The 14,640-nt window shown below is 40.8% G+C and overlaps 1 protein-coding gene across 19 annotated transcripts in view; it reads left to right on the top strand.

Moving 5' to 3' along the window:
• SGIP1 (SH3GL interacting endocytic adaptor 1) overlaps window positions 1–14,640 on the top strand; it is a 217,763-nt gene that overhangs the window by 139,882 nt on the left and 63,241 nt on the right. For 11 of the 19 annotated variants that reach the window (XM_046003690.1, XM_046003802.1, XM_046003689.1 and 8 more), the window contains 5 exons: window positions 349–441; window positions 3,846–3,920; window positions 6,041–6,541; window positions 12,903–13,030; window positions 13,883–14,009. In XM_046003690.1, the coding sequence (XP_045859646.1) occupies window positions 349–441; window positions 3,846–3,920; window positions 6,041–6,541; window positions 12,903–13,030; window positions 13,883–14,009 (924 nt within the window). The remainder of the gene's footprint in view (window positions 1–348; window positions 442–3,845; window positions 3,921–6,040; window positions 6,542–12,902; window positions 13,031–13,882; window positions 14,010–14,640) is intronic. The other 8 variants (XM_046003796.1, XM_046003789.1, XM_046003769.1 and 5 more) reach the window with 1 other exon arrangement.

The raw sequence follows: 14,640 nt of genomic DNA, 5'->3' as shown, positions 1-14,640 counted from the left end.
TCCGTGGGATTGATGCCTGGACCTTCAAATGGATGCCAGAAATAGCGCCAGTCCATGTTCTGCCATTCAGAAAGTCCTTAAGTGACCAACCAGGAAGAAAATACAGATGCTGTATTTTGAAAGCACACACACACACACACACACACACACTCCACTGCCATTTGCATTCTTCGCTTGAAAAGCACAAGGAGCAAGCAGCCCACTTCTAAATTACTTTGCTAGGATTGAGGCAAGTGGGAGATAATTTCACGAAGCTCAACTTTAAATTGAAATTTTTTGTTTTAAAATCCAGGAACTTTTTTTTTTTTTTTAATCTCACCCTGGGAAATTTTCTCTTTATGTTTCCAGTTCTTTTAGATCAGCCTGAGATATGGGGTTCAGGCCAACCAATTAATCCAAGCATCGAGTCACCAAAGTTAACAAGGCCTTTTCCCACTGGAAGTAAGTAATGTGTCTGCTCTGTCTGGAAAAATAAGTGACTCATTTTACTGTCTGTCTGCATGGTGAAATTAGGCAACTTGTAGAAAGTACGTAAGCAACGTTTGTATTATATAATATTAAAAAAAGATGTGATTCTAATAGGCTTCAGAGTTAAAGGGGCCTAGGGCAGTTTGTCAAGGCAAGAATAATATAGAATAATATATTAAAGTAAAATTATTAACTTTGAATCATTGTGCCTTCCGACATCCCATGGACACATTCCTTCCTTCATTCATTCAAGGTGCATATATAAGAGGGAGAAGCAAGGAAGGTAAAGAAACTTACAGTACTCCAGGTACCAGCCAATCACACAACATAGACATGAACAAATCAGATGGCCTCTGAGAGTCCTACAGGACAAGGAGGATGCATGGGACAGAAAGGACACACTGAGATGAAAGAGGGATAATTGGAGAGCAAGAGAAATGATGCTATTTGGTGGGAAGCTGAGACAGGAGGTCAGAACAAACTTGTCTCGAACCAGGGGTCATGAGCACTGCCATTCCAGGACACTCCTCACTTCCTCCTGAAGATGCTGATGGCCCTTCACCTGTAGCAGGTTGGGCTATTTGGCCTTGAATGGATTGCTCCTCTGGTCAAGCCATCTGTTTGATGGATTTCTTGAGTTCTCATTTCAGTGGACTCCCATAGCATAGGTGCTTGAAAAAGCACTCCTTAAAATTTGCCTGTGGGAGGAAGACTCGGTCTCAGAGAAAGGAGTTTGGAGGGATGGTGGGATCCAGAGAGTATTTTCATTTTGTGAAGCTCACATCCACACCAATTAATACTTTTCCAGTTCAGCATGCCCACGTTTCTGCTTTATGGGGCCAAAAAATAATCACTGGAATTAACCAAGGGGATTCCTGATCAAAGGCCCGAGAGGTTGTTTGCTGGAGATACTGCTATAAAACCATGTGATCGGGTCTTTGCAAAGATATTTCTCTCATAAAACAGGATAGGAAAAATAGCATCACCAATAGCTATTTTAAACATACGAACTTTTAAAGATATGCTTGGAAAGAATTTGAACCCCAGCGCTGTGATTTTGAATGTTTCTGCCACTGGGAAATAAATACAGTGAAAACGTTCTAACTTCCTTGAAAAGCTTTCTTTAGAGACCTGAGCCATCCCGCTTATTCCTGGAAAACCTGCCCTAGATGCCAGGAAAGTCCATAAATGAAATGTTTACCTAGATGAGATATTGATTTTAAGAGCCATTATTGGCATTTTTGAGTTTTCCGATTTTTATGAGGTGTTGTTACACTTAGTACAGCTGTTGTATAATCGATGTGTATTGTATACTTTTGCTCATTTCGTGCTTGCAGCATAAGTTTGCTATTTTAAATTGTTAGGGTCTTACTGTGTTTTATGTTTTTGTTGATTATGACCTCAATTTTCGGGGAGAAGCTTAGTCAAAAACAGAGCCCCTTATGGATTCTTAACTTCCAACGAAAAACATGATCCATTGAGGTGTAGTTTCAGAAGCTCCTAACCTAAGATTAGGAACCACGTATTTCTGTGCTTTAGGATGATGCTGTCAGTCACGCCTGTCGTGTAGAAAGACAGGATGGTCTCTAAAATTAAATGAAGTCGGGTGGGGGTGGAGTGACAGGACGGAGCTCTTCTCAATGCAGGCAGGCAAAGGGTACTGCCATGCTCTCTCCAGCCAGGGCCCAGCTGACACGCTCTGCTGTTAGGTCATGGAAGCTGGACAACATTCAAGATTCAGAGATGAACTTGAGTCTAGTTTATGAGATCAGTGTGAACTCTTTGAATCTACCAAATGTAGCCAGTGGCAGAAAAGCATGCATTTAAAGAGAGAGTAAGAAAAAAATGTACCTGTTCAAACAGGAATCTCTAACTTTTTTTTTTTAAGATTTTTATTTATTCAACAGACAGATCACAAGTAGTCAGAGAGGCAGGCAGAGAGAGAGAGGAGGAAGCACACTCCCCGCTGAGCAAAGAGCCCGATGTGGGGCTCAGATCCCAAGACCCTGGGATCATGACCTGAGCTGAAGGCAGAGGCTTTAACCCACTGAGCCACCCACGCGCCCCAGGAATCCCTAACTTTGCCTACAAAATGACAAGTTCAGTTCAGAAGGCTAAGTCTCTGGACTGGAGCCATAAGACAGTACTTTTTCTATCTTGAGGGGTTTGGTTCACCATCATTTTTACCAAGGGAATCTGTGCATTCTTTCTTGCTCCCAATGATACTGCTTCAGACTTTCAAAAATATACTAAAAGTTAAGCTGTATAACTTTGAGACATCTTTCCAGACTCAATCTAGGCAATATTATCCTGACATATTAAAACCCCTTCACCCAATATGGTGAGTGCTGTGAATTGTGTAAGACTGATGAATCACAGACCTGTACCCCTGAAACAAATAATACCTTATATGTTAAGTAAAAAAAAAAAAAAAAAAAAAACAAAAACAAAAACAAAAACCCTCACCCAAGCCTCCACCAAGACATTCTCATTCCCTTCACCATACCTTGGATTGTGATCATCTGTAAACATGGTATTCATCCATTCAATCATAAATTCCTTGACCTACAGAGGTTTCTTTTGTTCAACCCCATGCCCCAGTTTCTAATACAATATGAAACTTTGCTGGTGCTTGAAGTTTGTCAAATAAAGGGATGAACGAATAAAATGATGACATTAGTATTGTTATCATCTGACATCCTTTTGACAGATTCTTTTCATCATAAACTGGAAGAATCTGTTTTATGCCTCCATCAGAAAGGATGAATACCCAACTTTTGTATCAACATGGACGGGACTGGAAGAGATTATGCTGAGTGAAATAAGTCAAGCAGAGAGAGTCAATCATCATATGGTTTCACTTATTTGTGGAGGATAAGGAATAACACAGAGGGCATGGGGAGATGGAGAGGAGAAGGGAGTTGAGGGAAATTGGAGGGGGAAACGAGCCATGAGAGACTGTGGACTCTGAAAAACAATCTGAGGGTTTCAAAGGGGTGGGGGGTGGGAAGTTGGAGGAGCCTGGTGGTGGGTATTAGGGAGGGCACATATTGCATGGAGCACTGGGTGTGGTGCATGAACAAAGAATTCTGGTACACTGAAAAGAAATTTAAAAAATTAAAAATTAAAAAAATAGGATAAAATAAAAAATAAAAATTAAATAGGATAAACTGACCCCCGGGGGGTGGGGAGGAAGAATCTGAATGGGTCTTGCTTCCATTTCTTAGCCCTGAACTAAGAAACAATTAGACCAGTAATGGTTATAACATTTCCAGTAGCAGGGATATGAATGAAAACCCAAATCCTGCTTACCTACAGAATATTTGTAACTTACGGAGAGAGTGATCATTGATGCTTGGATTCTCATGTCTTTGCAGCACCTCCACCACTGCCTCCCAAAAATGTACCAGCCACCCCACCCCGAACAGGCTCCCCGCTCACAATTGCACCTGGTAAGTTTCAGTTTGTTTGGTGCTGGGAGGATAACAGCAATCAGCAATGGCCCTGGACTTCAACCTGCCTTGGACGTGTCAGGAGCTGTAGAGACTCCAGGATGAAAATGTTTGCACTGGGCTTTCCTTCCATGACAATTTACTATGCAGACTTATTTTAAAGTATCACTCTCAGGTTTCACAAAAAGGTTCTCTTTCTCAACTCATTTTTCCTCTGTATCATTTTGTTGAATGAAGGCCACATTTACTTGTGAGATGAAAGAAAAAGAAAATCTCAATATCCCAAGTCTTCGTCCAATTGGCATTTCACTTTGTTGGATCTCTTGTGAATGATTTACAAATTAAAAATCTCAAGGCACAATTCATATTTTTCCCAAGAGCCAATCAGTTTTTCTAGAATTAAAACTGCCTAAGCTACAAAGACATAGAATGGTTCCCAGGATGTACAGCCTATGGGTAAGCTTGGGAGGTGGGGAATTGTTTTTCCCCCAGGAATCATTATTATCCTGTGGCAAAGAGCTAGTGTAAGGATAATGAAATATGGCAAAGAATTGCCACAGACCTTTTCTAAGGCATCTCTTTACCTTCTATTAAAATCAATATTACATACTCATGCAATTTATAATCTACCTTGTCCTCCTGGCCCAGGAAGTCAAAAGCAGTAATTGCTATGTGATGTGTCTGGGCCCTTCGAATATGGTTCCTTATCCCCTTTGGAATGCTATTGCTGCTTTGTCCTTTGCTATTTTTGCAGCCTGGTGAGTTTGATAGCTGTAGGGTAGGTATTTATCTACAAGACCAAGTGCAAGGCATAGTCATTTTTGAAATTTATATTAATTAAAACCCAGCGAAGAGTCATCCAGAGAGTCACAGGTAAAGGTGTTTGAAAGCTCAAATCATTTTGGTTCCTTGTATTCCCATAAATACATTAGGTATAAATAAATCTAGCAGTGACAAAATTATAAATAGTGTGGGGCATGCAACCTGCTACCCCATTTATCTGTAGCCTTGGAGCCCTGAAGGTTAATTCTTTTCTATCGTGAGATATGGAAGTACCAAGCCAGTTCTTAGAACCCATGAGTTATTTAAAGGTAAAGATGCTTCAGCTCATGCTTTGCAATCACTCAGGGAACAGCTTCTAATTTCGATAACCTCAGTGGGTAAAAAGGGTACTACTTCACGTTGCAGTTGCTTTCAAGCATTTCCTGCCAAGTGTAGAAGATAGTTTTGAATTTTTGTCTCTTATCACTGATAAGAATTAAAGAGAAGAGCTGATGTTGATCTTGTAGCAAAACCGAGACTTTTCTGTTTCATGACTCCAGATAGATGTAGATCACAGTTATACCTACAATGTTCACAGCTTAGACTTGATGGGAAAAGAAATGATAAAGATGTTTTGACAGTGTTCCTCCCTATTAAATACCTATACAGGTAACAGTTCTTATAAGTAGTAAATGTCTTCTCAATAACCTGTGTGTGTTGAATGTGGGATGTGTATGTGTGTGTTTGTAAATATACGTGTGGGGATATTTCTTTAAATGACCTTTGTATTGTGTTTCTGGTGTTTCTAAGGCAGAGGATGTACAGCTAATTTTGACACAATAATTTTTTTAAAATAACAGATATTCTTAGTTTCAGCACACATTTTAATAAGCTGGAACAGACAGCCTTTATCAAATATGAGGGTGATTCTTGGCTGTCAATTATTTTTCTATGGTGTTGTTTATAGGCTAGACTTTCTGAAGGGACCTCCCTTTTGTAATTGCAGTTCCAGAGCCTGAACTCTGTGAACATTTTTCCAAGTGCAGCCTTTTCAAAGGGATCACCCTTCGCACTCTTGTGAGCAGCCTTTGAGAGCGGTAGAGCGCTCAGAGCCCAAAGGTGGTAAAAATAGCTACCTGGGGTCACCCAGCAGAAAGGGTAAAACCACAATCTAAAAGTGATACTCACGTTATGGAGGCAGGGAATGCTCTCCTCGCCTTCAGCTCTGATCCGGGTTATTTTCACACCTTGCAGGGCAATCTGTTTACCATGCTTTGCCTCACCCCTCCCGCCCCCGCCCCATACGAATAATATTCACCAAGTCAATTAAAGTTAAAAATCAACTACTTTAACCACAGGAAATGACCAGTCAGCCACAGAGGTCAAAATTGAAAAACTACCATCAATCAATGACTTGGACAGCATTTTTGGCCCCGTGTTATCCCCCAAGTCTGTTGCTGTTAATGCTGAAGAAAAGTGGGTCCATTTTTCTGATACGTCCCCGGAACGTGTTACTCCAGAGTTGACTCCAAGGGAAAAGGTGGTGTCCCCACCAGCTGCACCAGACAACCCATCTGACTCCCCAGCTCCGGGCCCTCCGGGCCCTCCAGGACCCCCAGGACCCCCAGGACCCTCTGGTCCTCCTCGCAATGTACCGTCGCCGCTCAATTTAGAAGAAGTCCAGAAGAAAATCGCTGAGCAGACCTTCATTAAAGATGATTACTTAGAAACAATCTCATCTCCCAAAGATTTTGGGTTGGGACAGAGAGCGACCCCACCTCCCCCACCACCACCCACCTACAGGACTGTGGTTTCATCCCCTGGACCTGGCTCGGGCAGTGGTACGGGGACCACCAGTGGTACGTCTTACTGTTTGAGTGTGCTTCATGTGACGGGGAATGGCCATGGCTGCTGCAGTGTGAGCAACACCCTCCTCCTGCCTGGCAGTTGGCTTTAGAGCTTCAGCCATCCCTCCTCTGGTCTGGGTGTTCTGTGGCCCCATGGCATGTCCTAGTGCATCGAATGCTCACCCTCATAGTGCAAGTCTGTGATGTGTTCTGCCCTGCAACTCCCAGCGCTCCTTGGGAGCGCCTTGCCTTTCACCCTGCTGTTAGGAAGTGCATTTTTTTTTAAAGAAGCTGCTTTGTCATTGTTTGGACTTCAGGAAAGTTCTAGAAAGGCAGATTTCCTAGCCAGTGAGTTTCATGTTAAGTGTCTCATTTCCCTGTCAGATGCCTGTACAAGGATATTTTTTAGTTTGTTTTATTTTGTTTTCAGCTTTATTGAGATATCATTGGCAAAATTATAAGATATTTAAAGTGCACAATGTGATGACTTGAGCTATAGATATATATATACAGTGAAAGGACTCTTCCCATTAAGTTAATTAACACATCATGTATTTACCTTTGGGGGTGGGGTTGGGTAGGGGGAAGGCAAGACATTTGAGCTCTGTTCTTTCAACAAATTACAATTATACGATATGGTGTCATCAATTATACAATACAGGGTTACAGTCACTGTGTTATGCATTAGCTCCTCAGACTGTATTCATCTTATAACTGAAAGTTTATACTGTTTTTTCCCAAGGGTCCTAATTTTGGTAGGTAGGTCACTGTATTCTTTCTTTTTCTACTTTTTTTTTTTCAGTTCTTTCTTTTTCCCTAGAGGAAGAACCATGTTAACCCCTCTAATTACTTCAGAAAAAAAAGAAGTAGGGTTTGAAAAGGAGATTTTTAGGGGACAGCAAAAAGAACATAGCTTACTACATCTGCAGTGTATCAAGTCGCCCCTGAAGACAAATTATTCTCTGATTGTATCTTGATAAGCTCATCAGCTGTGAAGTAAGCTCAAAGCATGGTGACAGGTGATGGAGAAGTCTGTCAGAAATGGACATTTAGGACTTTCTATGCAAATGTTGATGTTGAACCTGACATTTTGGTTTCTCTTCTTTGAAGCTTCATTTTGAGTTCTCACCATATAAAAGGATGGCAACACCCGCCATGCACGCTGAAGAAAGATCAAGATTTTCTAATGTCTCTTCTTCCATATTTTTTCTCCTACTGTTGCTCACATTGATCTGGCAAGAACCACCCCCTCTGCCCCCAGGGCCTTCCCTCCTGTGCCTGTAGGTTTGGTTTAGGCACCTTCTTTCTGAGTGCCATGAGTTTTTTGTTTTTCATTTGCTTTGGAAGAGGTGACCAAGTTTATGCTATTTCGATGCAGTAAGAGACCAGAAGGAAAGACCTTTGTCTCCATTCTAATAGTCATTAATCATTGCTGCCTTTTTCAATGGAGTAGTTCAGGACTTGCTCTGTGTTTGAGAATTCCTGTACTTCAAGCATCCAGTCTGATCAAAGAGAAGGTTGGAGAGTCACCTGTACCCCACACAAAATCGATGTTTTTCTACCACTGCATGTGTCCCAGGTGCCTTCCTCCACCAAAAAAGGACAACTACCTAATATGCAAATAAGTTTGGGGAACATTGTGTTAAAACAAAATTAGCAGGTTTCTTTACCATAGGACCTCTGAGAGCCTTTAATTTGCCAATAATAACAGCTATAGTTTCTTCTCCTGGTTATCATCTTAATCCTATGTGCACATTGCTTCATCCTTACAACAATCCCATGTGATAAATGCTCTCTTATTTCTCCTATTTTACAGCCGTGCAAACTTGGGAATACTGAGGCTCAGAGATATCAAGTAATTTTCCCAAGTTTACACAGCTACAGGTGACAGACTTGGGATACTCAGTCATACTCAAGTCTGTCTGATTCTAAGCCTGTGTTCTTAACTCCAGGGATCTCCAGGTACTCTTAAAGTTTAGTTACAAAATCTCCCAAACTTATTTGACCACTGACACCCACCTGTCGGGACCTGTGTCATCAACAGGGTCACCAACAATTCTCTCAAAACCCACTCTCTCTGCTCCTTTCAATAATTCTAGAGGGTTAGAGCACCCACCTTCATCCTCTGTTGCATTTTTAGATCATTTTGGGGAGATAAGCCTCCTTACTTAACTATAAAGGTAATAAAAGAATCCTAATTAAAGCCTTCATTTCAAACTTCAAAACTGTCTCCTGTCAAAGAGGGGAGTGCTTCCAGAGTCTTCACGGTGCTCTCCTCCCAGGGTGAGGCTCTCAGTCTTCTGAAAAGACTTCTAGAGGAATAACCCCCTTGTTCCAGTGGCGGGTCACTGTGCTTGCCTCAAAATGAACACGTTTAGTTTGGGAAGGGAGGACAGGGCAGAGTTGTCGCTCGTCTGTTTCTTCCATCACCTTCCACAAGACTCTGGAAGACATTTAATTGAATTGACCACTGATCCCATGAGCGAAAAAGAGAGCCTTAGTTATCTTTCTGAAATCTTCGAGAATTTTGTTGTCATTTCTCTGTTTAGCTTCATAAATTATTTTTAGGTGTTACCAGTAAAGACTATTGATTCTTAATAATTGAGCTGGAAAAAAAAAAACCTATACTTTGCAGGTAAAAGATTGAATTTCTAAGTGGAAGATTGAACCGAGTCAATGAAGCTCACGAATAAATAAAACTTTGCACAATTATCTCCTTAATTAAGTCCCAGTTTATTTGCCATTTAATGTTTTATTGATGGACTATACACAGACTAGCAGAAATGTAAATTTATGATTAAGACAACGGGAGATGGCCTCATGTTTTAAAAATCAGCCATGCTTCTCAAAACCTCCTTTTTGTAAAACTTAGCCTGATAAGACTAGTTTTCCTGTACATCTCAAACTCTATTTAACTGGGTACCATTATACTTAATTTTAAAATTTCATTCACTTGGTCACCACTAAGTGCAGACATTACACACAGCTTTGTGAATCAGTTGAGTTACCTGATGTTGAAAAGCAATTTAAAGTTAAGAATTTGTTCCAAGAACTTCAATTTCCTTAGGGCAAAGTTATAAATACCTAGTTTGGCCAGAACTTTGCTTTATTGGAATGCAGATGATGATTCTCTTGGCAAAGGCCATTTCTTCTCCCTTGTGGGTGGTGTGACAGGGAATGGGACAGAGAAAGATTTCTATTGGCCTGTAGAGACCAGGTAGGGAGAGGTGTCCATACAGATAGAATGTTCAGTGCAACACTTTCCGACATGAGAAACTAAGGCAATATTAGAAGGTGTTACACACACACACACACACACACACACATTTAGAAACAAATGAGTGTGAGCTAACTGGGGTTGACCTAAAGAATATATTTCCTAGCTACAAGTCTTGTAGAGTGGCAGAGTCCAAATAGGGAAGCCACTAGCCAACAAAGAAAGATGGAAGTTGAAGCAATCATTATGTGGCTTTCAAGGGGCTACCAAAAAAACTATATTAGAACTTCAAGTTGGAAAAAAAAAAAAAAAAAAAAGAACTTCAAGTTGAAGCAGCAAATGGGTTGAAAGCATGGCAATGGCTGTCAACTTTTTGAACTTAACGAAGCTCAAATAACATACGGATGATTTTCAAAGTTAAATCTGAAACAGCGAATGCCCAGGTTTTTTCCCAGCGCAGCTCTTGGGATTAAACACTGCTTGTAGAAGAAATGAAGGTCTAATTCCAGATCAAAGAATGAGGCTAGAGACCTACAAATCGTCTTCTAGAATATGAAACAATTGTGTGATCTCACAAAAGCATGGGATGGGAAGCCTCAGTTCGGTTATAAAATTCCCTTCAGGCCCTGACTACCCTCTGCTGAACCTCAGGGTTCTGTCAAGAGGGTTTTGCATCTTAAACAGTGCCTCAGTGTCTTTCTAACTACACAACAAATCAGCTAAGTCAATCAAGTTAGGAAAAAGTGAGAGGAAGAGGAAAACAGTTAACTAGCCACTTTTTTCTTTGCTTTTAGTTGTGTCTATAGCAAAAGACAATCTTTACCATCATCATCAACATCTATTTCCTTTTATTTGTGTAGCGTTTTATAGTTTAATAAACACTTGATATGCATTTTCCATTTCCATTGTTACAACTTCCTTGTAAGGTAGAAATGTCTCATTTTTTAAAATAAGAAGCTGAGGTTCAGAGAGGTTAAGATCCCACAGCCGGTAAGAGGCAGGCAAGGCCAGAACTCAGATCATCTGCCTTTTCGTTCAGTTTTTTTCATTAACTTTCCCAAGTGCTACTGACAGTGATTTTCAAAACTTTCCCTCTTAGAACATGCAGAAAAAAGATAAGCCGCTGACCTTTTCCTGAGCTTGATTCAGAAGACTATTTCTTGGAAATAGAACCATGGATAGATATTTTGAACCATTCCTAGGGTGTGGTTTTCCAGTGAAACAGAACCTAGAAAAAGCCCCATGCAACTTCCTGACAATGACTTTGTTGTTTAAAGATTTATTTTCCATCTCTCTGCTGTCACTTCTGTTTCCTTGAAAACATCCTGGGTGTCAGTCTATTAAGTCAAAAGGAAACTTTGTAGTGGGACCTGTCAAAACATATCTTCTTTTTTTATTCAAGAAAAGATTAGCCGAAGACTAAAAATATTTACATTGAGAGAGATATGTTCAAGCTGCTGTTGCAAAAGTGAGGGAAGACTTTGTGCAAAATGTGGGACTTCACATTCTCTCTAAAGCTATAAGACACTGCATTTAAGAGCTTGGGCCTTGGACTTAAATCAACCATCCAAGTTATGGGACCTTGAACAAGTTACCCAATATCTCTGAGCTCTAGCTCTGATTGATGTAACTACAGTACGTTCCTACAGAGCTTGGTGTGGGATAAAATAAAATAATGCATGTGAAGCGCCTAGCATTGATCTTGGCCCAATAAAATAAAAAGTAAGAACACAGAAGAAAGGTGATGGGGCGGAGAGGCAGTAGAGATAGGGATGGAGATGGCAGTAATTTTAGTAGGGTTTCACACTAATGAAATTAAACATAGAATAAACAGCACAGAGAACAACACACTCACTATTTCAGGTTGTGTTTAAATAAGGGGAGCAAGGTTTTCCCCCCAGGGACTCTCCTAAGATGAGAGCAGATTCCAAGATGATGGGTTTTGCTGTCCAACTTCAAAGCTCTTTGGGAATCTGAAGATCTGGAGATGGAGATCAGCATCTTGCTGTTCTAGGTTTCTCCAGAAAGCACAGTTTTGTGGCATGTTGGATGGGAGGAGAGGAGTGGGCAGTTATTTTCCTGAGGCAGGATTTCTTAGCATTTTCTTGGAATGATCTGATACCTGTGCTTCCAACCAAAGTGACAAAACCTACCGAGTTAGTTGGAACTTTTCTGAACAAACACTGTTTGCAATATCGATCAGAATTTCTTCAGGTTTGGAATCAAGTAGTTATTCCATGCACCGCAGTGATCTGGCTAAGGATAGTCTGACCCCTGAGTCTCAAGACCCTACTGGTGTGCTGATTAGTGTGCATGCCGGCCTCTGTGTGTCTTCTGTGTTTCCCATGTTTGTCATTGACAGCCAGAAAAGTAAATCCAAGAGGATCTTTTCAAAATCACCACAAAAACCATCATGGGCCAACTCTACATAGAACAGATTCCTAAACAGCTTCCTTCAAAAAATACAATCCTCTAAATTCAGTGTGATTCTGTTATTAAGATTTTAACTGCAAATTACTCGTACAACATTTCTTTCCTATATTCTGTCCTTTGCTTGCCATCAAGTGTTTGCTTTTATTTATTAAAGTTAGCATTCATATTCTGAAGCACAGTAAAAAGGATAATTCTCTTAGACATGTTTAAAAATATATATATATGTATATGTATGTATACATATGTATATATATAATGTGGAAAAATCATTCACCTTCCTTCGAGGTCTAACCTCCACTTTCACCTTGGACATAAATTCTGAATATGTCAAAACAAGAGAATTTATCATAAGTTTGATGTGTATGTGGTGAAAATGAAAGGTCCCCACCAGCAGGCTGAAAGGGCCTGAAAGCGTATTTTCCATAACAGGGAATAATCGGATTTACCTTTCGCAGGGTGTCACATGACAACAAAAGGCAATAAGCTTCAGCTTCTGCCATCAACTCTAGTTCAACGGAGTGACTTTTTTTTTTCTTTATTAAAAAAAAAGAAAAAAACACACATACACACTAGATGCTAGAGTGTTGAGTGTACTAACTGCTGGGATGAAGAAAAGTGTCCGGGGCTGGCGCTGTACTGGGGGGAAGGGGAAGGAGGATTCCGCCACGACAGCTCTCAGCCATACATGTTTCCGGCCACTGTTAATACCAGCTTGTTTTTCAGGTGCGTCATCCCCTGCTCGACCAGCCACTCCTTTGGTTCCCTGCAGCAGCACCACCCCTCCGCCACCTCCTCCCCGGCCACCATCTAGGCCAAAGCTACCTCCAGGAAAACCTGGAGTTGGAGATGTGGTACGTTCCCTTCTGCTCTGGCTTGCTCAGAGACTCATGGTGAGAATGACAAACAGAAGCCAAAATGCTGCAACACAGGCTACGTCCATGGCCTCGGATCACTTGTACGAATGGCCCTGACAGGTGGCATCTGAAAGGCAGTCACTGCAGCATGGGTATACATTTCAACGCTCCCTCCCTCAATCTCTACCATCTTTCAAGTCGAGATCTAAAATGATAGGATTAGGAGGCTGGGGTTCTCAGTTCTGCTACAGTGCATCTGATGCAAATTAGTAATGCTCAATTGTGCTAAGTCCTGTAGAAAGAAAGAGGTTTCCTTTCACCCTATTTATCTGGTTTGGGAAGACTCCAAAAGAGGGTAGGTCCTGGTTTCCATCCCCAGACTAAGAGAACTTATTGGTGTTAAGCACACCATGTGAATATAGAGGAGGGTGGTAGCCTGATAAATTTGTTCCAGAAGTTTCTTGCATCGTGTTTTAAGGCTGAAGAGGTGACAGACGTTCCGTGTGAACAATTAAGAGACTTCTGGAAGAGGACCATTTCTGTGCTATCCACGCAAGAAGTTACAAACTAGTGATGTCTGTAATATTTGGTTTAGCTAGCTCAGTTGAGTATACTGTATTTAAATATGTTTAAATGGGTATAAGCTATCACAGGAGCTTACCTGCACATCATGGTTCGTGGTTCCTCTAGCTCCATCCACAAACCCCTGTAGAGATAGAATCAATTTCAAAATAAAAATGGTGTCACCTATACTCTTTTAAGAACCCGAGTTGTCATATCCAGGGCTGGAAGAGGTCAGTAACATGGAACAAGTGTATCTAATTTTCTTCTCTTTTCTTCTTCCTGCAGCCCAGACCTTTTAGCCCTCCCATACATTCTTCCAGCCCTCCTCCGATAGCACCCCTTGCCCGAGCTGAAAGTACCTCTTCAATATCGTCCACCAATTCCTTGAGCGCAGCCACCACTCCCACAGTTGGTAAAAATTATCTCCTGTCTTTTAATCTGTTTGTTGTTTTGACTGGCTATTTTTTATGATCTGAAAACCTCAAGGCCCTGTACTTCTGGTTGAAATTGTTCTGCTCTGTGTTCTGCTACTATCAGCTGACTCTTCTCTTAAAAGCACCTTCTCAGCAAAGGAGGCAAATGCTTCAACTAAGCAAATAAACAAACAAAAGAACATTAACACCTGTATTTTGCAGGAATTCTCTTACGCTATTCCATACAGAGCTACTCATAAAAGTAAAGAAGAAATCATCAAATAAGGTCCTGTAATTTGCATATTATTACTATAATAAAACTAGTCTCCTTAGAGGAGGAATGTTTATTTAAGTTCCAGTCGTGTACCACATGAGAAATCACCAAATTCAATCTTTTATTTTCTTAAAGCTTTCATTTCTTCATCACTTTCGGTTGTCCTTATGTTGACAGATGGTATAAGTGTTGGCATTGTGGAACTTGAGCAAACTTTGTGACATTCTTTTCTAGTGCGTTTCAGTGATGTGTGGTCAGTTTTCCCCGAGAAATAAGTCATTGCTGGCATTTTCAGTAAATGCCTTTGTGCCTCTTTCCTTCTGGTGTGATGAAAGTCAAGAGTTGAGACTTGCTGC

The sequence above is a fragment of the Meles meles genome, chromosome 1 (genome assembly GCF_922984935.1).
Source record: "Meles meles chromosome 1, mMelMel3.1 paternal haplotype, whole genome shotgun sequence".
Lineage (NCBI taxonomy): Eukaryota > Metazoa > Chordata > Mammalia > Carnivora > Mustelidae > Meles > Meles meles.
Note: the sequence above shows the minus strand (reverse complement) of the source record. Positions and strands in the feature narration are given on the sequence as shown.